General features: G+C 35.9%; 2 protein-coding genes across 7 annotated transcripts in view; one reads left to right on the forward strand and one right to left on the reverse strand.

The window, feature by feature from the left end:
• Window positions 1-211: 211 nt before the first annotated feature.
• Window positions 212-1,975, reverse strand: LOC109818825 (transcription repressor OFP2). Its single transcript, XM_083070735.1, has one exon. It carries the CDS (start codon window positions 1,784-1,786, stop codon window positions 635-637), a length of 1,152 nt encoding a protein of 383 aa, XP_082926861.1. The 5' UTR covers window positions 1,787-1,975; the 3' UTR covers window positions 212-634.
• Window positions 1,976-2,947: 972 nt separating this feature from the next.
• Window positions 2,948-24,676, forward strand: part of ALG12 (homolog of asparagine-linked glycosylation 12) — a 65,181-nt gene continuing 43,452 nt past the window's right edge. For 2 of the 6 annotated variants that reach the window (XM_083070731.1, XM_083070732.1), the window contains exons 1-7: window positions 2,951-3,127; window positions 3,214-3,255; window positions 3,359-3,404; window positions 3,875-3,961; window positions 4,541-4,596; window positions 15,158-15,275; window positions 18,100-18,181. In XM_083070731.1, coding sequence (XP_082926857.1) covers window positions 2,999-3,127; window positions 3,214-3,255; window positions 3,359-3,404; window positions 3,875-3,961; window positions 4,541-4,596; window positions 15,158-15,275; window positions 18,100-18,181 — 560 coding nt within the window. In that variant the 5' untranslated portion in view covers window positions 2,951-2,998. Of the gene's footprint in view, window positions 3,128-3,213; window positions 3,256-3,358; window positions 3,405-3,874; window positions 3,962-4,540; window positions 4,597-15,157; window positions 15,276-18,099; window positions 18,182-24,676 lie in introns of all 6 variants that reach the window. The other 4 variants (XM_020384352.3, XM_029268922.2, XM_083070734.1 and 1 more) reach the window with 3 other exon arrangements.

Genomic DNA, 24,676 nt, shown 5'->3' on the forward strand with positions numbered 1-24,676 from the left:
TATTGTTTTTCTGTACACATAAGAAAACAATCTGTGTAGAAACCATTCTACACGTTTACCTGCCCATGACCCTACTAAGTCTCTATGCAGTTCTGCAACATATAATAAAATCATAAATTAATTAATTCCGTTTGTGACAAAAATTCGCCATGCCCATTTTGTTTTCCCACGGACAAAAAGCCACACTTGAAAAATTTAGCAATAATCATCATTTGCATAATTACTAGCAATGTCATTTGCTTTAAGACCATCATGATCAAATGTTCATTTGCTTAGTACTCGAGTCCATTCAACTTACCATAATATATTACATGCATAATTACACCGATAAAAATTTATGTGAGAAAGCAAAAGTTTCAAAAACTAATCAAGAATTTTATCCACCTTAAAAGGCTTCAAAATTGAATATTTCAATTTTGAGAACCTTATGTATGTGACCGCAATTGCAGTTGCATCAGCTAGTTTGAAATTGAAATCATATTTGCATACAATCTCAATTGCGAGACCAAGTATGAAACAAGGTTTTTGATCTTGCTGCAATTGTATCGGAACCGAATTAGTCGCAATTTCTCACACTATCAAATATTGTGACAGAATTGCAACCAAACTTACTTAAAATCTTTAGAATTTGTTACTACCTTGGTTGAGTGAAATCAAACCAAATTTGCTTGAACACTTTGATGATGAGGTCATGATACTCATCTGAATTGAGGGAAAGGTAGCAAGCAAGTAGATCTTCCAAGTCCTTGGATGCCCTTATGTTGTTCTCCACAATCATCTCCACCATGGATTCTCTGAAATCCTTCTGTGGGTCAAACGAGGACTTCACTATCGCAAAGCTACCGGAGAGGCTTCTCCGGCAGCCGGAACTCGCCGTCGTCGACACGCTCTTCCGCCCCTTCCGGCCGGCGAGTCTCGGCGAGTGGACCCTCAACCTCACCCCCGGAGAACTCACAGATAGCCTCTGCCTTCTCACAGAACGGTTCTTCTTTTGTTCCTTCAGCATTGCAGGGTCCTCCTCCTTCAAAATTCTCACTTTCAACGACCCTTGTTTGAGTTCACTCTTCTTTGGCCTTGTTATGATCGGGGGAAGCTCGAGTTCTGAGAAGGTGTGAGTGTGATCGTCTTCATAGTGGTTGTTGCAATTGTGGTAGCCATCGAGGTTGGTGTCTTTTCTTGCTATGGAGTTTTTGTCCACGTTGATGATGGTGTCGTTGGTGGGGTTGTTTTTGTTTGTGGTGAAGCTGCAAGAGGTGGTGGACAAGGAAAGCATTTCATCGAATGATGAGGAACACGGGAGAACACGGTCTGTTCTGAATTCTTGGGATTGTGACTCGGGTGAGGTGTCAAACGGGGATGAAGAGGAGTGTTCATGGTCATGGTCATGTTCATGTTCATGTTCATGTGGGGAATCTGATTTGGTCCACATGGATTCTAGAGTGGTGCGGCAGCTACAACCTGAGGAGACAAGTTTTGAGGTTGTTGTTTGTTTGGAAAGTTTTGGGGTGTTTGAGGGTGAGGTGTGGTGGAGTTTGGTGTTGGATGGAGTAAGGTCTCTTGTGAAGTAGTAGGACTTTCTGGGTTTGTTGTAGTATTGGTTGTTGTGGGGTTGGTTTGGTTTTGATGAATGTGTTTGTGTGGTTGTGGGGGGTGAAGAAGATTGCTTCTTTTTCCGAGAGGGCGTGGTGTTTTGTTTCCTTGAATTTCTTCCTTTCCCCATGTCCTTCAGCTTGTAAAACCAAGCATTTGGAATCATATCTGATAACTTAAACCTGTGATTCCCCATTCCCTCTCTCTCTCTCTCTGTGTGTGTTTGTGAAGATGTGAAATGGTTTCTAGTTTCTAGTTCTCGACATGAGATGACTCTACTGCCACTCTTTGTTTGTAGGATAATAAATAGAGAGAGGGGGTATTTGGAATTGCTGGTGAGGGGTTGGGGCCACTAGTGAGGAAAAAGTTGGCATGAAGAGTGGGGTAGAGGTAGTGAATGACATTGCGGTATTGTGAGTTTGTGACACTAATAGCATTTTTAAATATACTTTATAAATAAAGAGTATTTTTTAATAAAACTTTTTAAAATATTTTTAAATTTATATCTAAACATGTTTTAATTAATTTGTATATTAACTAGCAAGAAAAAGACACTATGTGTCTACATTGTAATTTTTAAAAGGCATTAATAGAATTTTTTATTATTAAATATAAAGAGTATTTTTTAATAAAAATTTTTAAAATATTTTTAAATTTATATCTAAACATGTTTTAATTAATTTGTATATTAACTAGCAGGAAAAAGACACTACGTGCCTACATCGTATTAAAAATAAATAAATAAATAAAGAAAAAAATGAGAAATTACTCATAAAAAAATAGTTATTAAAAAATAAACAAAAGATAAAATGGTTCATGTAAAAATAGAAACAAAAATATTTATCGGAAGTAGTATCCCTTTTATATATTAGTATAGATTTATTAATTTCAAGTTCTTAAATTTGATTAAAAATATTTTCTCTAATTTTTTAAAATAAAAGGATATAATGATAAAAAAAAATGATGACCAAAGTGGTTACCGAAAAGAGTATCCCTTTTATATATTAGTATAAAACTATAGATATTAGTACGAGATTATCGACACTCATAAAATCTTTATAAATACACATAAAATTTTTATAAATACTTATAAAATATTAAGGTTTATCTTAATTCTAGTAAATTTCTAAGATCCAATTCATTTAAACTTATTAGGTAAAAAAGAAAGTCTCTCACAGTGGGAGACATGAATGAGGGAATATCAATTTTTATACAATAATAAATTAATAATTGGAAAAACTTGTAGTGTGATTAATTAGAAAAAGAAAAGTTTGCTTAAACCTAAACCGGATGACCGAAAGGGGTGGGAAATAAAAGCCCAATACTTCTGAGAGGCCCACGAAGCCCATTTTTCGTGTTTTTGTAGTGTCTATGGGATTCTGCACTCACTGCAACAAAGCGAACAACAATGGCGTCCAATTCGAAATCGGAGAGTTTTCTGCAGCGATACGGTTACGATTTTCTGCTGGGATCAATCGCTGCTTTCTACGTTCTCACTGTGCCTTACACTAAGGTCGAAGAGAGTTTCAACGTTCAGGTTTCTCTTTCTTCATCTTCCTCAACCTGTTTGCTTATTTTTATTTATTTATTTATCAATTTATAATTTATTTGTGTTTCCTGAAGGCAACGCACGATATTCTCTATCACCGGCTGAACTTAGACAATGTGAGTTTACTTTGAGTTGTTGTTTTATATTTTAATAAGCTTTATTAATTGATATTTTATTGGACATACTTGATTTTTTTTTTTTTAATGTTTCTGTTAATAGTATGATCATCTGGAATTCCCTGGGGTGGTTCCTCGCACCTTCATTGGTAAGTTCTTTTTGTATTTTCTAGTAATTTCTCCACAAATATTCATTTAGTTTTTATTTATTTATTTTTATATATGCTTTCAAATTTAGCACTAACCAGGTATTTACTTTATTTATTTATTTTTTATTTTTTTATAAATTATGGGAAATGATATTTTACATTATGAAGAATTAAACAAATAAGGATTCAGGACTCCTTTATACAGGTTCTTTGCATGTATACTAATGTGAATGAATCCATTTAATAATCTTTGAGATTGTGACTAGCATGTGTTGTGATCGTTATTTGAGTTTGTTTTGTTTTACGTACTGGAATTTAATCGTCGTGATGTTCAATTGGGTTGTTTAGAATGGGTTTTTGCAATGGCCGTGTCTCCTCAGTATTATCTGGTGTGTACTAGTGTAGTAGTTCTCTTTTTATTATGTTATTGCATGTTATCTAATCCTGTTTTCTCTGTTATTTTATTTTAGGTGCTTTGCTTGTGTCAATCCTTGCGGCTCCATTTGTGTTAATTGCAAGTTTGCTGCAATTGCCTAAGTTTTATGCTCTTCTCGCAGGTATCTTTCTTACGTACTTGATCGTTGCATAATGTTTTTTTGATTATTTTGGTTTCTCATTTTGGAGAATGCTGTTTTTATCTTGTTTTATCTGGTTTTCTCCCTTCCTTTTATTTAAATTGAAAGAAAGATTGGTGCTAATGATCAAATGTGTGTTTGGTTTTCTTTGGAAGCAACTAGTTATTGCTTTTTAATTTGGATTCCTGAGAATTAGTACAGACGAAAAATCTAACACACTACAGGAAGTTTAAAGTCTAAAAGACAAACACTATCTTTAGCTCGAGAATAAAAGTATGAAAAATAGTTTTGGTATTGTGTTTGTATCACTTAGTATGTTGTTTTTCATAACTCTACTAGTCTTGTGAGCATTTGTTACATGAAAATGTCTGTTTTATATTTACATAACTGAATTGATTAATCAAATATAGTAATTTACAGTTTATTGCTGAGTTTATAATGATAGACCATGTCAAAATGCTGAAGATTATCAAATTTTTGCCAATTTTCGTTCTCTTGTGCTCTCTTTAACATGAGAATGTGGTGGAAAGCACATTAATATGTCTTATTGTTGATATCTAGTTCGAATGGCCCTAGGGTGCATCATATTATATACGCTAAGATTCTTTCGACGTCAGGTATGTTCCTTTGGCTCTTGTTTTCTTTTACACTCTGTTGATAATCAACAAAGAAGACACAAAGCGAGTAAATTTATTTATTTATTTACTTTTTTAAATTTTATGAAATACCACCTCCGGTCCTAATTATAAGTAACATAGGACAAATTATTAAGAAAAAAAAAAATTATTTAAGTTGGTTATGTTTTAATTAATTCTACTGTAAATTTAAATTATATTCTAAAGATACCCTTTGCTTTAAGTGCTCGTTATATTTAATATTAATTATAACTTATAAGCAAATATATAGGAAATAAAGTTAACAATAAATTACTGGTATAAAAGAAATTTATCCATAGGTTACTTTAAAAACTAATGTTTGTTGCTTATAATTAGGATCAAAGAAAAATCCAATTTGTTACTTATAATTAGGACCAGGGGTAGTGGTGTTTATCCAACTCTCTGATACTATACCTATCCAATTAAAGTTTGAGTTTCTTGATGACTTCTACCATGCACTCTTGTAAATGTTGTGCATGGATGCACCAAGATGTTTTTACTGTTGATCAAATAAAACAATAGTTTAACAGTAGAGATAATTTACCTCAATTTATTTGGCATGTAATATTAAAAGGTTTAAAATTACAAAAAATGGTCTCTACAGCTTCACTAGATCTTCATGTCTATAAGGAAGAGAGATCAACCAAAACAAAGGAGAAAATTGGAAAATTTACTGAGGAACTCAAATGTGGTCGAACCTTCTCAACTTTGGAACCTTATGAGGAAAGCCCACCAAAAATCTTGGTTATGTAGCAGATAGGTTTTTTATCTGTGTTTGCTCAAGCTATCCTTCTAATTCATCTCTCAAAGCTTAACTTGGGGTCAATTTTATCAGAGGTTGGCAAGGTTGGGCACTTTGTAACCAAGTGTTACATTTTAATACGATTGAACCCCGAGATTGTAAAAAAAGAATCCAAGTGCACCATTAGTCCATTGATGCCAAGGTCAGGGTTATTGAGCAAGAGCGCTTGGGTTCCCACATAGCCAATCTGGATTTTGCCAAACAAAAATGAGTTGCTGAAACAAAACAAAACATGTATCAAAAAATTATGTAGCTGATGTTAGGTTTTGAGAATATGAGTCTAAAATTATTGACATATTGACATATTTCAACAACACTAGTGAGGGAGCTACTGCAGCAGCATTGGAAGAATGTGTGATTATGGTCAGAAATACAACATATTACATGTTTGATGATCGTAGTTTTATATGTTATGTGTTATTTGGTGATGGAAACATTCCTCAGAACAGACAAATGTGGTTATTGGTGTAAGAGATGGAACTCAGATTTGGATTCTTCACCAACATGAACATTGTGCTGCTGTGCTTGCTGATGCTGAGGAAATGGTCTCTTCCACTGACACACTCTTGCTGTTTGCTGCCAATGGCATTGATCATTCCGGTGCCACTGATGGTTCACTGTTCACGTGCCTTCTTCACCTTGTCATGTCTGCCAGCATCGGAAAAACTTTGAGTGGCTAAAATGTAAAATAGACATTGATTAAAATTTTTAAAAAAGGATAAAACTAGTAAAATATCAGGAAAAAATTTAATATAAAGGGTGCATGGATGCACTCAACTTGAGAGAGAGAGAGAGCATTGTAGAATAGAATCACTCCAAGTTTCATAAGAAAGCAATAAACTTTCTTTTCTTATCATTCTAAAACTTTTCTTAAACATGATTTCGTTTGTGTAACTTGTTTTTTTACCATATTTGGACAAGAGGATGAAATAGCTCAATTTTTTTTTTCAGTGGCTGATTTTTGAGAAAGTTATGTCTAAAATGTTGTGCATTATGTGATAATTCAAAATAGGCATGAATTAGTAACTTGGACGTGGAAGATTTTGCTAATATACTATATCTGATGTTCATAGAGTTCTCTACAATAGCTTACCAGTTATTTGTTTTCTAGTTTATTTCTCTCCCTTACCAAAACATTTTTTTTCTGGCAATAAGGATTTATCTTAGAGCATATTGTTTATATTTCCAAGGAGGTTTCTTGGGACCAGTGGCTGAGCTGATTTACAATAGGATTAAGTAATTTGCTTCTATCTGGTGTGAGGATATTGCAATAAAATGCAAAGGGATTGACTATCTTTGCTTCATTGAAGTTTTCTCCTTCCTTTTTTTTTTATTTTTATTTTTTATTTTTATGTGGGATCCTAATCTCCTGATTTCCTTGTTTCTCATCGTAATGAATTTCATTTTTTACAATTAAAAATAAGGATTAGTTTAATTAGTTCAATTTTTGATAATATATCCAATAAATTCAGTAATTCACACTGGTTGCATTAACTTAGAGTTAGAGGTAAGATGAACTTTATGTTAATATGTAATGTTGGTAACGATCAATAAGTGCAAACTGTGGTCAATTATAGTTATTTTAAAAGGTTTCAGGATAGTTGCCATTGGAAGATGGCTGAAAATCATCTAAAGATGGCTGATCTAAAGCTACTAAAAATAGTGGCAACCATATAGAGGGGTTGAATGAATGATTGAGTATTTGACAAGACACTAAGACCCAAGATTACTAGGTGTATGTGAGTAGGGGCAAGAGATGTGATGCATATGATCATGCCTAGGAGGGAGAAAAATAAGGAAGAGACTCCACTTGGTAACAAACTGCCTTGTTGGTAGTAGGGAGAGGGAAGTGGTGTGAATCTGTTGCATGGGGAGGGTATAAGCCTTGGAGGGTAGATGGTGTATAGGAAAATAGAATTTAGAAGAGAATATTATTGAAAGAGTAAACTGCACATTGTGCGGTACGGTTACATATATAGAGAATTACAACAAAGAGAATAACAAGACCTAAACAGAAAAACTAACTCAATACAACTAATAAAAGTATTTATTATTTATTCCCTAATACACCCCCCACAAGCTCAAGGGGGATGAAACACAATAGATGGGTTGAGTTGATCACATTGAGCTTGGAACGTAGAAACAAAAATCTTCTTAGTGACAAAGCCTTTGTCAGAATGTCTGCATATTGATGTTGAGCAGGTATATGAGAAACAACTAGAGTCTTACTTAGCACCTTTTCTCTAACAAAAAAGATGTCTAGTTCCATATGTTTGGATCTTGAGTATAAGATAGGATTATGAGATAAAGCAACTGTACTCTGATTGTAGGAATATTTATTTTGACTTGTAATTCCTTTAGGAGAGATTGAATCCATAGAACCTCTGTGACAGCTTGAGCTAAAGCTCTGTATTCTGCTTCAGTGCTTGACCTGGCAACGAGCAACTGCTTCTTGGACCACCAAGACACTAGGTTAGGACCAAGATAAATACAAGCTGCTGAAGTAGATCTTCTATTATTAGGATTAGCTGCCCAATCAGCATCTGTAAAGGTAGTAAGAATAAAGGAAGTAGTAGAAGTGGCATAGGTGAACATCAATCCATGTCCAATAGTTCCTTTAAGATACCTAAGTATCCTTTTAACAGCTTTCCAATGTTCCTCCATTGGAGAACACATAAATTGACTCACTTTATTGACACTGAAAGCAATCTCTAGCCGAGTAATTGTAGCATATTGCAGGGCACCAACAACAGATCTGTATAAAGTTGGATCATCAAATAATGTACCCTCTTTAGCAAGTTGCTGACCACCAACCATAGGAGTAGATATGCCCTTAGAGTCTTCCATTTTTACTCTAGTAAGAAGATCAGTAATGTATTTGTCTTGAGATAAAAATAGCCTCCCTTTAGAAAGAAATTTGACTTCATTACTTCAATACCCAAGAAATAGTCCAAGGTACCAAGATCTTTAAGAGAAAAATGTTCATGGAGCTGATCAATTAATTTTTGCAATAAGGAGGGAGAATTGCTAGTGAGAATAATATCATCCACATAGACAAGCATGTAAACAGTGATTGCTGAATAAGATAAGATGAACAGACTAGGACCACATTTGCTTTTGCTGAACCCAAGCATGAGTAGAACAGAAGTTGATCTTTCAAACCAAGCACGAGGGGCCTGTTTCAGGCCATAAAGAGCTTTTTGTAATTTGCAAACAAGGTGTTTGGTACCAGGTTCAACAAAACCAGGCGGTTGAGACATATAGATATCCTCCTCAAGCATTCCATTAAGGAATGCATTATTAATGTCCAGCTGTCGAATAGGCTAGTTATAGGAAACTGCAAGAGAAAGGAAAATCTTGATGGTGACGGGTTTAACTATAGGAGAGAAAGTTTCAGAAAAATCAAGACCAGGTTGTTGATGAAACTCCTTAGCAACAAGTCTGGCCTTGTATTTTTTAATCAAGCCATCAGGATTTTCTTTAACTCGAAAAACCCACTTGCATCCAATGGGTTTTCTGCCAGAAGGTAAGTCAACCAGCTGCCATGTATTATTTGCATGTAAAGCTTTGATTTCAGCTTGCATAGCAGCAAGCCAGTTAGGATCAGTGAGAGCAACTTTTACTGTTTTTGGTTCAGTGCTAGAAAGCAAGAGTGTAGGATTTATTCTAGGTTTGATAATTCCATTTTTGGATTGAGTAGTCATGGGATGAGCATTGACTGTAGTTGAGAAAACTGATGGAATATGAGAAAAAAGCTAAAGTGTATATAATACACTTAGCTCCAAAACATTTTTATATATATGTGCTTAGAGAGTACAAGATAAGACAGAAAAGGAGATATAGCAGTCTGATCCCTGACACAGCCACCAACATCAGTAAAAGTATGTCTCAAAAAGAAAGAAAGTAATAATTACACCTATAAAATACATGAAACTTAACACTCCCCCTCAAGCTGGAGCATATAAATCATATGTTCCAAGCTTGGAACATATGAACTTAATTCGAGGCCCTCTCAAAGACTTGGTGAGAATATCTGCTAGTTGATCATTTGAACTGGTGAATTCAGTACCAATCTCTTTGGATAACAGCTTTTGTCGAATAAAGTGACAGTCAATTTCTATATGTTTAGTTCTTTCATGGAACACGGGGTTGGAAGCAATATGGAGAGCTGCCTGGTTGTCACAATACAACTTCATTTGCTTAACATCACAAAACTTTAATTCTTGAAGGAGTTGCTTAATCCATATTAACTCACAAGTGGCTGTAGCCATAGCTCTATATTCTGCTTTTGCACTAGACCGAACAACAACGTTTTGTTTCTTGCTCTTCCAAGAAATGATATTTCCTCCAATAAAAACACAATATCCAATAGTAGAACGTCTGTCTATAGGAGATCCTGCCCAATCAGCATCACAATAACCAGAAATTTGGGTGCTTCCCTTATCCTCATACAGTAGTCCTTGTCCTGGATTCTTTTTGATGTACCTGAGAATGTGAATCACAGCATTCCAATGATCAATATAAGGAGCTTGCATGAATTGACTGACAACCCCAACTGCAAAGGAGATGTCAGGTCTGGTGATCGTGAGATAAATAAGTTTTCCAACAAGCCTTCTATATCTCTCTGGATCTGAGAATGGCTCACCATGGTCTGCTAGTAACTTCTTATTTGGGTCCATAGGACTATCAATTGGCTTGCAATTAATCATGCCTGTCTCCTCCAGAATATCTAGAGCATACTTTCTTTGTGAAATAACAATGCCCTCCTTTGATTGAGCCACCTCAATACCAAGAAAGTATTTAAGATAGCCGAGATCCTTGGTCTCAAAGTGGCTGACTAAATGCCTTTTCGGCTGGGAAATCTTGACAGAATCATTTCCTGTAATAACTATGTCATCAACTTACACAATTAGATAAACACATTTTCCAGAAGAGGTATGACAATAAAAAAATGAGTGATCTGCCTCACTACGGTTGAGCCCAAAACTCTGTACAACGTGACTAAATTTTCCAAACCAAGCTCGTGGAGATTGTTTGAGCCCATAGAGAGATCGACGCAATTTACAAACTAATCCACACTCCCCCTGAGCAACAAATCCAGGAGGTTGCTCCATATAGATTTCCTCTTCTAAATCACCATGAAGAAAGGCATTTTTAATATCTAACTGATGGAGGGGCCAATGGCGAATAGTGGCCATAGCAAGAAAGAGTTGAACAGAAGTGACTTTGGCCACAGGAGAAAAGGTGTCACCATAATCAAGGCCATAGATCTGAGTGTATCCTTTGGCCACCAATCTAGCTTTAAGGCGATCAAGCTTACCATCAGGCCCAACTTTGATGGCATAAACCCATCTGCAACCAACTGTCTTTTTCCCAGGTGGAAGAGGAACCAATTCCCATGTCCCACTACTTTCAAGAGCTTGCATTTCAACAACCATGGCTTGTCGCCATCCAGGATGAGCAAGTGCTTCATTGATATTTTTAGGAATGGTGATAGAAGACAAGGATGAAACAAAGGAAAAATATGAAGGGGATAAACGATGGTAACTCAAAAAATTATAAATAGGATGAGGATTTCGAGTAGATCGAATACCTTTGCGAAGAGCAATTGGCCAACTAGAATCTTCATCATTGGGAATCGTGGTAGGAGCAGTTGATGGTGAAGAACATGAAACAGATGGCTCTCCATGATGTGTTGAATTGTCCCTTTGTATTCTTCGTTGGTAAGTGATGAGAGGTGGTGAAGATGGTTCAGGTGGGTTGATAGTTGGAGAAGGATTTGGATCTATGTTTTGATTGGTAGTTTCAGGGGACTGGGTCAACACTGACTCAAGAAATGGAACAGGTAATACTTGTTGAACAGAATCTAAAACTTGCATGGAAGATGAAAAGAACGAAGTGTCTTCGAAGAAGGTGACATCACCAGACATGTAGTATCGTCTAGTGTCTGGAGAATAACAACGATAACCTTTTTGAAGTCGAGAGTATCCCAGAAAAACACACTTAATGGCCCTAGCAGAGAGCTTGTCCAAACCTGGAGATAGATCATGGACAAAACAGACACAACCAAAAACACGAGGAGAAACGTGAAATAGAGGTTCATTTGGAAAAAGAATTGAATAAGGAATTTTATTATCAAGAGAGGAGGATGGCATTCTATTTATTAGAAAACAAGCCGTAAGAATTGCATCACCCCAATGATGGACGGGAACATTGGTGCTAAGTAATAAGGTACGAGCAGTTTCAACCATAGTAGTCAATCCCGGATAGCGGAGCGGAGCGGTCGACCCTAAAAATGGGATAGCGGGATGACGCGGAGCGGGATAACTGCTATTTTAATATTAATTTATATATATTAAATAATTAATAATATATATATAAAAGCTATAAAAAAAAATAACTCTAATCTGCTGAATTAAATTAAAAAATTATTCTAATCAGAAATTTAAAAAAAAAATGGTGAATTAAATTTAATAAAAAATTAAAAAAAATCTGCTGAATTAAATTTAATTAGAAATTTAAAAAAAAATCTGCTAAATTAAATTTAATCAGAAATAAAAGAAAAATTGTTGAATTAAATTTAATCAAAAATTAAAAAAAAATCTGCTGAATTAATTAATTTTTTTTGCTGAATTAAATTTAATAAAAAATTTAAAAAAATCTGCTGAATTAAATTTAATCAAAAATTAAAAAAAAAAACTGCTGAATTAAATTTAATCACAAATTAAAAATAAAAATATGCTGAATTATAAAATAGAAGATGCGAAGCCAAACAAAGAAGACAGACGACGTCGGAACCGGAGGAGCAGCGTCGGAACTAAAGGAGCGTCGGTCGGAACTGACGAAGTGCGTCAGAACTAGAGGAGCGTCTGACAGAGACGCCTGAAGAAGACGACCGGAGTGCGCCGACGGTCATCCTCGAGAGAGAAAGAATCGAGTCCGAGAGAGAGAAAGAGAGGAGAGGGAGCGCGAGACGTTCAGAAACCAACAACAATGGTTCCGCGAGAGGGAGAGGAAGATTTAGGGCAAGAAAAACCCAACAGAAATGACAGACTTACCCTTAATGAAGGGTCTGTCCAAGACGCGGCGCGATTCCGCCATTTTTGGCCGCTCCGCTCTGCGACCGACGCGGCCGCTCCAGCCGCGACAGAAATCCGAGACGCGACAACATCACCATTGCGGTGTCGGGTCGCTCCGCTCCAGAGCGCCGCGATAGCGGCCGCTCCGGCCGCGATTGACTACTATGGTTTCAACTAAATGTCTGTTTTTTTGTTTCTGCTATACCATTTTGTTGTGGTGTATGAGGACAAGTAGATTGATGTAAAATACCATATGTAGTTAGAAAGGATGTAAGATCTGAAGAAAAATATTCTTTAGCATTATCACTCCTAAGGACTTTTATTATTTTCCCAAATTGATTCTTAATTTCATTGCAAAAAGACATGAAAATGGACAAAAGTTCAGATCGATCTTTCATTAAATAAACCCAAGTACATCGAGAGTATTCATCAATAAATGTGACAAAATATCTGAACCCAAAAGATGTGACACGGCTTGGACCCCAAATATCTGAATGAATGATGGAAAAAGCAGAGTTACATCTTGTTTCAGTTCTTTTTGGAAATGAAGACCTAACATGTTTCCCTAGTTGACAAGATTCACACTCTAAGGCTTGAAGTTTGTTAAAGCTAGGAACCATTTTCTTTAATTTTGCCAGGTGAGGATGACCCAAACGATCATGCAAAAGTTTAGGAGTCGAAGATGCAAAACAAGAGACAGAGGGGCTAGTTTCAAAATAGTAGAGTCCTCTAGATTCATGTCCTCCTCCAATCAACCGACCCGTGCCACGTTCCTGAATGACAAAGGAATTAGCATCAAAGGTAATAGAACAATTTAATGATTTGGTTAATTTACTCAAAGAAATTAAATTAAAAGCACATTTAGGAACAAAGAGGACAGATTTTAAGTTCAAGGAAGGGGTGAGAGAGACTTGACCAACTCCTTGGGAAACGACTTTGGATCCATTTGCCAAGGTAATGAAATGAGGAACTTTAGGTAAGGAAATAGAAGAGAACAAAGAATTATTACCAGATATATGGTCAGAAGCACCATAATCAATTATCCATGGACCTTGACTCTTCGTGGATTGAGAAATGCATGCTGTTGAAATATTAGGAACAAAGGAAGATTGAGCTTGACTATTGGATTTCAACCGAAGATATTCTTGATATTCCTCCTCAGAAATTTTTTGAACAGATTTAGAGTCTTCAATTTTGGAGACATTGGCAGTTTTTTCAGGAAAGCCATGCAAGGAATAACAAGTCTCTTGAGTATGACCCATTCTTTTACAATATGAGCACTGGGGCCGACCACTCTTGCCACCACGTCCTCCACGGTTTCCACGACCTCCTCTTCCTCGGGTAGAAACCATTGCTGAAGATTCAGTAGGCTCAACCAAACTTGCACTATTTTTCGAACTTGGAACACGAAGAAGACGCGTTACAAGGTTCTCCATTGAAGGGATTTCTTGATCTGTCAAAATCTGGTCACGAATATGATTAAAATTAGAGTTCATGGCACGCAGAATCAACACCATACACAACTTATCAAGTTTCTTTTTCATCTCTTCCACAGAATCAGCTTCTAAAAACATTTTCAGCTCCTCAGCTGCTGATTGTGCTTGGGCAATGAAAGAGACCATGTCATCATCAGTTTGTTTGAGAGATGCTAATTTGCTAGCCCAAGATCGCACCTAGCTCACGATGATACCATATAGGAAAACATAATTTAGAAGAGAATATTATTGAAAGACTAAATTGCACATTGTGCGGTACGGTTACATATATAGAGAATTACAACAAAGAGAATAACAAGACCTAAACAGAAAAACTAACTCAATACAACTAATAAAAGTATTTATTATTTATTCCCTAATATGGTGAGATGAGATGGAACTAGTTGAGATTTGGTAGAGGTTAGGCACTCTTGAATTGCCTAGGAATATTTACATTTTTTTCTTGTTCTCTTTTATTATTAAGTTGCATACAGATAAGGGGTGTGAGTCTATTACATCTCTTTCTTGTCCTCTAGTACCTGTTAATATTCCACATCTGAATTTGTCCACTTGACCACAAATTATTTTCCACTTCTTTCCTGTCTGAAATTTTTTTCTGAAGTAGGGACCATTTTATTTTTCTGTTGACCTATCTCAATCTACATTGTCTCTATTTTTGAGGGATTTATGGCTTTTGCTAATTTTGCTACACTTGGGAGAGCCTTGGTTCATTTAGCCAGAGTCTCATGCCTTAGTGATTCATTCCATGAGAATTTTATGGGGTAGAACTGCTCGTTTTCTTGAATTCTTGAGTTTTCGTATGTAAACTATTTATAAAGGGGAGAAGGGTAGTTGTTTCTTGATGACCTTTCAGAGCAATTGGGAAACTCTCATGTTGATGCTAATCTTTGTTGTTTGTTTGTTTGTTTTTCTTCACTGTTTCGAAGATTCCTTTTCCCCCTCTTCTGTATTCTTTTATTAGAAAATTCTTTACTAATAGAATAATTAAAAATAATTAAAGGAATCTGTGCTGTATGTAAATACTTTAAATGAATATCAATCACATTTTATTTTGTCTCTTGGTTGAGCCATTATAAATTTAAAATATGTTATATAAAATTTAGGCCAAGTTGACTGTTTCATGGATTGTGATTTTTGCTATGCAGATAAGGAATACATTTGGGCATCAAGTAGAAGCCTTCTTTGTGATATTAACTGCCATTCAGTTTCATTTTCTGTTCTATTGTACCCGTCCACTTCCTAACATTCTTGCTCTGGGTCTAGGTAACTACTTAGCTTGACTGCTTCTTTAAATTCGTAATTGTGTTTTATTTATTTTTTGAATGATGAATGACAGTGTGAAACATGATAACATAGGGAGTAACATTGTTCTAATTAACTATTTTCTAATTACCCTAGAGACAACCATAACATTGTTCTATTATAATATTCACTCCCCCAAAACAAACTCAAGTTGGGAGAGTGAGCTGAGGAAGAAAGCTCAAGCACCTTGAGTTTGTTCATGATAAATGTAATGATCCGCCCTAGTCCCTACACTCGGTGGAATCATACAACTACACTTTACAAAATATTGAATTGAATAATCGATCCACTTTTATAAAATGAATTGGTTTGGTTTGGTTTGGATTTTTAAAAAATCCAATCCATGAACACCTCCGGTGTCAGCAAAAATCTATTTTGCAAAAACCATTTCTTGAACAAAAAATAACTTGATCTCCATATATTTGGTGCGACCATGCAATACAAATTGTGAGCAAGAGAAACAATACTCAAATTATCACAGTAGATGGCAAGAGTGGAAAAAGGGAACCTCAAGTTCAGACAACAATGTTTCAACCCTTAAGACTTCTGCAATAGCTTGCTAAAATTTGATACTCAACTTTAGTACGGGATCTTGCAACATCAGTTTGTTTGCAAGATCATTGTGAAATTAAATTTGGATGTGAAAGATAGTAACTCTAGATGTGGATCTGTGATCATTAGGATTAGTATCCTAATTAACATCACAAAATGCTTGGAGAGTGAATGGTTGGTGAGATTTGGCTGGCTGAATTTGAAGACCATGACTTAAGGTAACTTGGAGGTAGCAAATAATACTTATGACAACAATCCAATGAGACTCAAGAAGGTTAGCCATGAACTAACTTTATCGACAATAAAGCTAATTTCAGGTTTGACAAGTTTGGCATATTGGAGTGCTCCAACCACAGATCTATAAAATGTAGCATCTTGCAAGATATCAAAATCATTCTTGAAGAGTTTGTAGTTGGAGATTGTTAGACATTTGGCAAGCGCAACAAATGTCCCAAGTAGTAAATTGAAAGTCTAATTATCGAATCTGAAGGACTTGTGTAACAATTGTTTAATTTAATTTTAGCACTAAACACGATAATTCAGAAAAATTAATTTGTTTAAGGTATTCGATAAAATTTAGAGGATTATTAAAATTAAGAAACAAGCAACAATTTAGTTAAGAATTGAAATTTATATAATAATGATTGTTTGAGATTGATTTCACTAGCCTTTCCCATGAAAATCCTCCCAAAAATTCTCATTCAATTTCAAAAATTAATCGGTTAATTCAATAGCTCTCAAATATATTTAAACTTTAATTCCTTAGGAGAGAAATTTTGAGTTGCTTAAGAATAATCCCAATCCCTTGGCAAAATTTGTTAAGCAACCTGCATTGTCAAGGACCTAAAATTTAAATAATAAGGCTTATTCTATTCCTAGAATAAGCCTTATAGTGTTTTTGCCTCGATTGTAATTTTAAGAGGGTTTCCCAACCTTAGATGAAATTGTAAAATCATGTAATGGATGATCAAACCACAACAGTCATTAAGTAAAAAGTTAAAGCGATTAATTGAATAAAAGCTTTATTAAACAAGAACAAGTAGAATTACATGAGTTGTAGTAGCTACATCGATCCCCAACAATGTAGATTGCTCAACTAAGGATTTTATACCAAGTAGTAAGAGATCTTCAAGGAATTCGTGATCTTAAGACTTTCTCACTAAAACTCTTTGTAATCTCTCTAAAATTTTGATTGTAAGTGTAAAAGTACATGATTCTTCTTCGAGCCCTAATTTATAATAACTTGAATGGCCTTTTGTCAAGGCATGCTCACTCATAGTGACAGTATTTGCTTGCTTGAGTGAGCTATGATGACTTGTCACTTTGTCTTCCGTGTGCTAGCTTGCTCATAGCGCCCTACTGGCTTGCTTGAGTGAGCTAACAAAATCCTCCAGATGTTGCCTCTGTCTTGGCTCACTTAGAGTGCATGCCTAGCTTGCTTAAGCAAGTTTTTCATTTTTCTCCAGTGGTGTTTTTTGTGTTGGCTCTCTCAGGGTAGCTATCTCGTTTGCTTAAGCAAGCCAGCATATACTTTTGGGGGCTGCTTTTGGAGAGGCTTGCTCAAAGCACCCAGGTGGTTGGCTTGAGCAAGCTTGGAGTGGATTTTGAGCCCTTTTCAATTTTCTAACTATATTTTCCTTCTCTCTGTGTTTCAAGACTAACAAACAAATATTAAAAATACTTAATATTGAACAATTTCATAATTTAAATAAATTAACTTTAACTACTTATTTTGTGGCCAACAAACAAGTTTGTAAAGCATAAGATATATTTAATAATTGCCTAAATTGGATAAAAATGTTGACATATTTGGCAATTATCTAAACAACAAAAAACTTGGAATCTTGCTTGTCCTCAAGCAAAAATAAATCAAGCATAATCTTTATTCTAAACAACTTAGACATATTGAGAAATAATACGAACAAATTTCATCATTCAATGGTTCTCTTCTACTTGCCATGGTAACATCATATCTTAACTAAAATGCATGAAAGAATTTCAAAGAGATTAGCCATCATGACACTCATAGTTATGCATTTTGAACACACTTGCTCTCTTCACCTTTTGTAGTCCAAGTGTAATCATATGGTAAGTGTTTTTCTCAATTCACACATCAAACACCATCGAATTTATGGGATTTGCATCACTAGGCTTAGAATTTCACCAAGGATCCTTTCTAATTTTGGGGTGGCTTAGTCTCCTAATCTCAGACTTTTGTACTTACTATTGTTAGGTTGCCTTGTTTTTGTAGGGGAGGTTTATCACCCAATGGTTGGGCTTTGTGTTTGCATGTGTTTTGTGGAGTTGGTTTGCAGGTTCTTTTATGGGATTTGTATCTTTCCATATGTATGTTTCTTTGTATATCTTAAGATGCTTTATGCCTATCTTTCCTTGATATCATGTTGCTTTATGCCCTTTAGTTTTCTTGTACTTCTTTTAACACTTCTGGTGCTCCTTATATATATATATATATATCATCTTTGCTGACCAAAAAAAAAAAACACCATACAATTTAGTTTTGCTCTTCATCTTTCCCTTTTTGAACAATTGTGACAATCATAAGTGTGCAAATATCACAAAGGATTTTTTTAAGCTTGTAATGTAGCCAAGATACCAAGGAATTCATTGTTTTTCTTAGAGTCAAAAACACCTAAGGCAAAGAGAACATTAGTTGTGTTATTTTATTTTTATTTATTTATTTGTTTTAACAATTCCTTTTAGATTCCCCAAAGCTTCTTTTTTCAAATTGCGCCTTTCCTCTTCTACACTAGTGAATTTGGAAGGGATATTTTTTTTGTGCAATTGAGGGACACTTGATGCTTAAAATTTATAGGTGCTTGGGTCATCTAAACCTTCCTAAACATTTTGTGGGTGTAACATACACACACCAATCTTAGAGTCCTTACTTGTATTGTGGGTATAATGCATACCCACACTAAACTTAGAAACTTTCCTTCTCATTATGACTGAATTGTTCTCTTTAACCCTAAAGGTGTATGTTAAAAGAGAGAAATAGGGAACTCATTTTTTGATTATGCTTGAGTGTATTACCACTCAACAAAATGATCTTATTTATAATGATAGTGGTTACAAAGATAATAAATGACATCAACTATTTCCAAGACAACAATTAAAAATACCACAACTTCCTAAGATACATTGAACAAAGAAACTAGGAAGAGTAACAATCATTAAATACTCCTATTTCCAACAGTAACAATCATTATATATTCCTATTTCCAACAGTCCCCCTCAAGCTGGAGAATAAATGTTTTCCATTCCAAGCTTGCATATTATTCTCTCAAAATCTGGACAGCGCAAGCCTTTAGTAAGAATATCTGCAAGTTGTCTTTGTTAAGGTACATATGGAGTACAAATCAAACCACTATCAAGCTTTTCTTTGATAAAATGCCTATCCACTTCAATGTGTTTGGTTCGATCATGTTGAACAGGATTATGAACTATATTGATTGTTGACTTATTATCACAATAAAGTTTCATTGGTCCATCCCATGTAATCTTCAAGTCTTCTAGGATAATTTTCAACCATAGTAGTTCACAAATACCTTGTGCCATAGCCCGAAATTCAGATTCAACACTAGATCTAGCAACAACATTTTGCTTTTTACTTCTCCATGTTACTAAGTTTCCCCGAAGAAATGTGCAATATCCTGTAGTAGATCTCCTATCAATAATTGATCCTGCATAGTCAGCATCAGTGTAGGCTTCAAGACTTGTATTTCCATTTCTTTTATATAAAATTCCTCTTCCTGGAGTCCCCTTGAGGTATTGCAGAATTCTGTATGTGGCATGCAAATGAACTTCTCTCGGGCAATGCATAAATTGGTTGACCAAACTTACAGCAAATGCAATATCTGGCCTTGTGTGAGACAAGTAAATTAATTTTCCAACCAAATGCTGATACATCTCCTTATCCACTATTGCACTAATGTCTGAGTTTCCTAATTTGAGATTTGTGTCCATAGGAGTACTCATAGGTTTACAAGCTGCTATGCTTGTCTCCTTCAGTAAATCTGTGACATATTTCTGTTGAGATATGAAAATGCCTTTCTTAGAGAGACACTTCAATTCCCAATAAATATTTCAATTTCCCAAGTGTTTTTATCTCAAACTCCCTTGCTAGATGTTGGCTTAAGAGAAGTTGTTCTTTTCGATCATTACCAGTGACAATTATATCATTCACATATACTAACAATACAATTACTTCTTCTAAGGAGTGTTTGTTGAATAAAGTGTGGTCCCCTTGGCTTTGCTTGTATCCTAAGGTAGTCATGACCTTGGTAAACCTTCCAAACCATGCTCGAGGGGATTGTTTCAATCCATATAGAGCTTTCTTTAACCTGCAAATAGAATTGGCAGCAGCTTCATATCTTGGTGGGACTTCCATATATATTTCCTCCTCAAGTTTCCCATGTAAGAAAACATTTTTCACATAAAATTGCTGTAATTCCCAACCACAATTTGCAGCAAGAGATAATATTACCCAAACTATATTCATCTTTGCAACTGGAGCAAAGGTTTCTAAGTAATTAATCCCATAGGTTTGTGTGAAACCTTTAGCAACCAATCTCGCCTTGTACCTCTCAATTAATCCATCTGCCTTATACTTCACTGTATATACCCATTTACAACCAACTGGTTTCTTTCACTTGAAAAGGAGAATGATTTTATTATTATCATTCATATGTATTACATTTTCCTAACACCTATTTGTAACAATCTAATCTTCCAAAATAAGGACAACAACAACAACAACCAAGCCTTTATCCCACTAGGTGGGGTCGGCTATATGGATCAAACGACGCCATAGGGATCTATCATAAATCATCTCTCTTGATAAGGCATTGATCTCCATGTCCTTTAGCACTGTTTCCCCTATAGTTTTCCGAGGCCTTCCTCTCCTTCTAGCTCCAACAGTAGCCTCCATCTCATCGACCCTCCTCACCGGTGCGTCAGCCGGTCTCCTCCACACATGCCCAAACCATCTAAGACGGGACTCAACCAACTTCTCCTTCCAAAATAAGGAAATAAGGAAAAAATATTCTGAAAAATAAACTAGAAGATTCTACAGATATTTTCTCTAATTAGGAAGATTTTCCTCTAATTACAGCACTCCCCCTCAAGTTGGTAAATGAATATCAATCATTCCCCACTTGCCTACAAGATCTTGAAATCTACCCTGAGGGAGCCCTTTTGTAAAAATATCTACTATCTGAAGTTCTGTAGGAACATGAGTTGTTATCACAAAGCCTCTGTCTAGATTATCTTTGATGAAATGTCTGTCAATCTCAATGTGTTTAGTCCTATCATGTTGTACCGGATTATGGGCAATGCTCATGGCAGACTTATTGTCACAGTATATTATGTGTTTAGTCCTATCATGTTGTACTGGATTATGGGCAATGCTCATGGCAGACTTATTGTCACAGTATAGTTGCACAGGGTTGTCCACCTTGACTTTAAGGTCATCCAAAATGATTTTTATCTAGAGTCCTTCACACATTCCTTGAGCAAGGGCTCGAAATTCAGCTTCTGCACTAGAACGAGATACCCTATCTTGCTTTTTGCTCCTCCACGTTACAAACTATCTCCAAGAACCATACAATACCCAGAAGTAGATTTTTTGTCAGTAATAGAACCTGCATAGTCAGCATCAATATATATTTTCATAGTCAATGTATCTTCCCTTTTGAACAATAGCCCCTTTCCTGGACTTGACTTCAAGTACTGGAGAATTTTGTCAACTGCTTGCATGTGTCTCTTTCTTGGATCATGCATAAATTGGCTCTCCACACTAACTGCATAAGTAATGTCTGGTCTTGTGTGTGATAGATAAATCAATTTTCCAACTAATCTCTGATATTGGGCCTTCTCTACAGGAGCACTTTCTTCACTTTCAATTCTGTGATTCTGCTCTATAGGAACTGTTGAGGTTCAACATCCCAGCTTTCCTGTTTCTTTGAGGAGATCAAGTACATATTTCCTTTGGGAGATGAAAATTCCGTTCTTAGAATAAGCAACCTCTATTCCAAGAAAATACTTGAGTTTTCCTAGGTCTTTCATTTCAAATTGGGCTGCCAATTTTTCTTTTAATGCCAATTTTTCTGTTTCATCATCTCCTGCAATAATCATATCATCCACATAGACAAACAATAGAGCGAATTTACCTGTAGAAGAGTGCTTTATGAATAGAGTATGATCTCCTTGGCTTTGTCTGTATTCCAAGGAAACCATTTCTTTTGTAAATCTTCCAAACCATGCTCTAAGGGATTGCGTAAGACCATACAATGCTTTCTTTAGGAGACATACCTTGTTTCTTTCATTTTGCACTTTAAAACCTTGGGGAATCTCCATGTACACTTCCTCTTCCAGATTTCCATGAAGAAAGGCACTCTTCACATCCAATTGGTGTAAGTCCCAACCAAAATGAGCTGTCAAAGCGAGAACAACTCGAACTGTATTCATCTTTGCTACTGGGGCAAAGGTCTCCTTGTAGTCAATCCCATAAGTTTGGGTATAGCCTTTTGCCACCAATCTAGCTTTATATCTTTCTATTGTCCCATCTGCCTTATGTTTTACTGTGAATATCCATCTACATCCTATTGCCTTCTTGTCTCTTGGCTTATCAACAATCTCCCAAGTTGAATTTCTTTCTAATGCATTCATCTCCTCTTTCATGGCTTGAGTCCAATGTTCAAGTTTCATGGCCTCCTGGAAAAAGAAGGGCTCTAGTTACTTCTTGAAGATGACGATTCTTTTTTTTTTGCAACCCCGTTTTGTTGAGGGGTGTTAACACATGTTAGTTCATGAACAATACCATTATGAGATAAAAAATTGAGAAATTCATGATTCACATATTCAGTACCATTATCAGACCTGATTCTTTTGATATTTTTTCCAAATTAATTTTTGGACTAGACAGAAAAAATTAACAGATTTGGAAAACTTCTGATTTATTTTTCATAAGGTATGTCCATGTGACACGGGTACAATGTCAATAAAGGTAATGAACCATTTAGCTCCGGAAATAGATTCTACGACAGGTCCCCAAACATCAGAGTGAAATAAATCAAATGGAAAAGTATTCTTTTTATTACTAATAGGATAGGATGCACGATGGTGTTTTGACAATTGACAAATATCACAATTAAAAGACTCAACAGACTCCTTAGTAAACAAATGAGGAAATAAAGACTTAAGAAGGTTGAATGAAGGATGCCCAAGCCTTTTATGATGTAGCCATATTTGGGAATTTGCCCACGTCTTAGATGTAGCTTGTTGACTCATGATTTTTGTTTTGTTTTGGTCATCAGATTCCAACAGATACAACCCACTCTGCTCTTTAGTAGTTAAAATCGTCTTTCCCGTAGCAAGGTTCTGAAAAACACAATGAGTCGAGAAAAATGCTACTGAACAATTTAAATCTTTTGTGAGCTTTTGCACAGAGATAAGATTATTGGCTAATTGTGGAACATGTAAATCATCCTTTAATACAATAGATGATTCCAAAATTATATTCCCAGAGCCATGGTTGTCAATCTCTAGTGTCAATCTCGGAGTAATCTCGTGTAATCTTGTGAGATTACTTCTGAGTTTAAGAGATCACCTTTTTTTTTCACTTACACAAAACACGCGTTTTGTGTTAGGGCTGGTGCTCTCATTTTCTCACGCGTCTCCCTCTCCCAAGCGTATCCTTCTCCTCCTCCGCTTCTCTTTCTCCTTCGCACGCCTCCGCGTCTGCTTCTCCTCTGCGTTCCTCTACTTCTCCTTCTCCTCCGCGCGCCTCCGCTTCTCCTTCTCCTCCGCGCGCCTCTGTTTCTCCTTCTGATTGCAACTTCGACTATCATTTTTGATTCTTTCTGTAGTGATTTCTACTATAATCATGTCTGGGACTGGATCAAATTCTGCTAACAGTAGATCAGGAGCAACCTCCTCTTGTGTTTTTGTCATTTGTGAACTTGTGTTAAGAACATTTATTATTAATGTAATTTGCTATTTTACTCTTTAATATGAAGTTAAAATGTTCAATTATTATGTTATTTTTATTTATTTATTTATTTATTTATTTTTTACTGAGTAATCTCTTACGAGTTTACGATACGAGTTTACGGAGCCTCCAAGAGATTACGTAAACTCTCGAGATTGACAACCTTGCCCAGAGCCGCATATGGGTACACCTTGACCATTCGCAACTGTAATAAGTTGTTCTCTATTCCTTTTAATATATGATTTGAAGATCATATGAAATGGTGTCATATGATCAGTTGCTCCTGAATCAAGAATCCAAATACCTTGAGACACAGGACCCACAGTATGGAGAGAACTCTTACCTTTTATGGACAGAGTACATGGTCCAGAGGGCTTACTTATTGATTAAATCATTGCTTTCAATCGATCTAGTTCCTCTTTAAAAGCTTTCATCTAAAAAATCTGATGGTGGTAACTTAATGGATTGATTCGGCGACTCTGTCTGTGGCGATAACGATGAGTGGGCTACACTGGAAAAGGAGCAAAAACTCAAAAACTCATATCAACTAGAATCTAGGCCAAATGGGACGTCACCGACCCGTAGAACGGACTTAGGAGGCTCCGACGACTAGTTCTGTGACAGCAGCGGCGAGTGGGTCTCGCCGGAGCTAGGCATTTGGGACGTCACCGGAAAAGGAGCAAAACTCAAAATTCAGATCTACTCAAATTTGCGCCAAATGGGACGTCACCGACCCGTGGAATGGACTCAGGAGGCTCCGACGACTCTTTCTGTGATGACGACGGCAAGTGGGTCTCGTGGA

The sequence above is a fragment of the Cajanus cajan genome, chromosome 3 (genome assembly GCF_000230855.2).
Source record: "Cajanus cajan strain Asha chromosome 3, NIPB_CcT2T_4, whole genome shotgun sequence".
NCBI lineage: Eukaryota > Viridiplantae > Streptophyta > Magnoliopsida > Fabales > Fabaceae > Cajanus > Cajanus cajan.

Coding starts and splice junctions, on each gene's coding strand:
- LOC109818825 (XM_083070735.1), bottom strand. CDS start 1,786: ATGGGGAATCACAGGTTTAAGTTATCAGATATGATTCCAAATGCTTGG.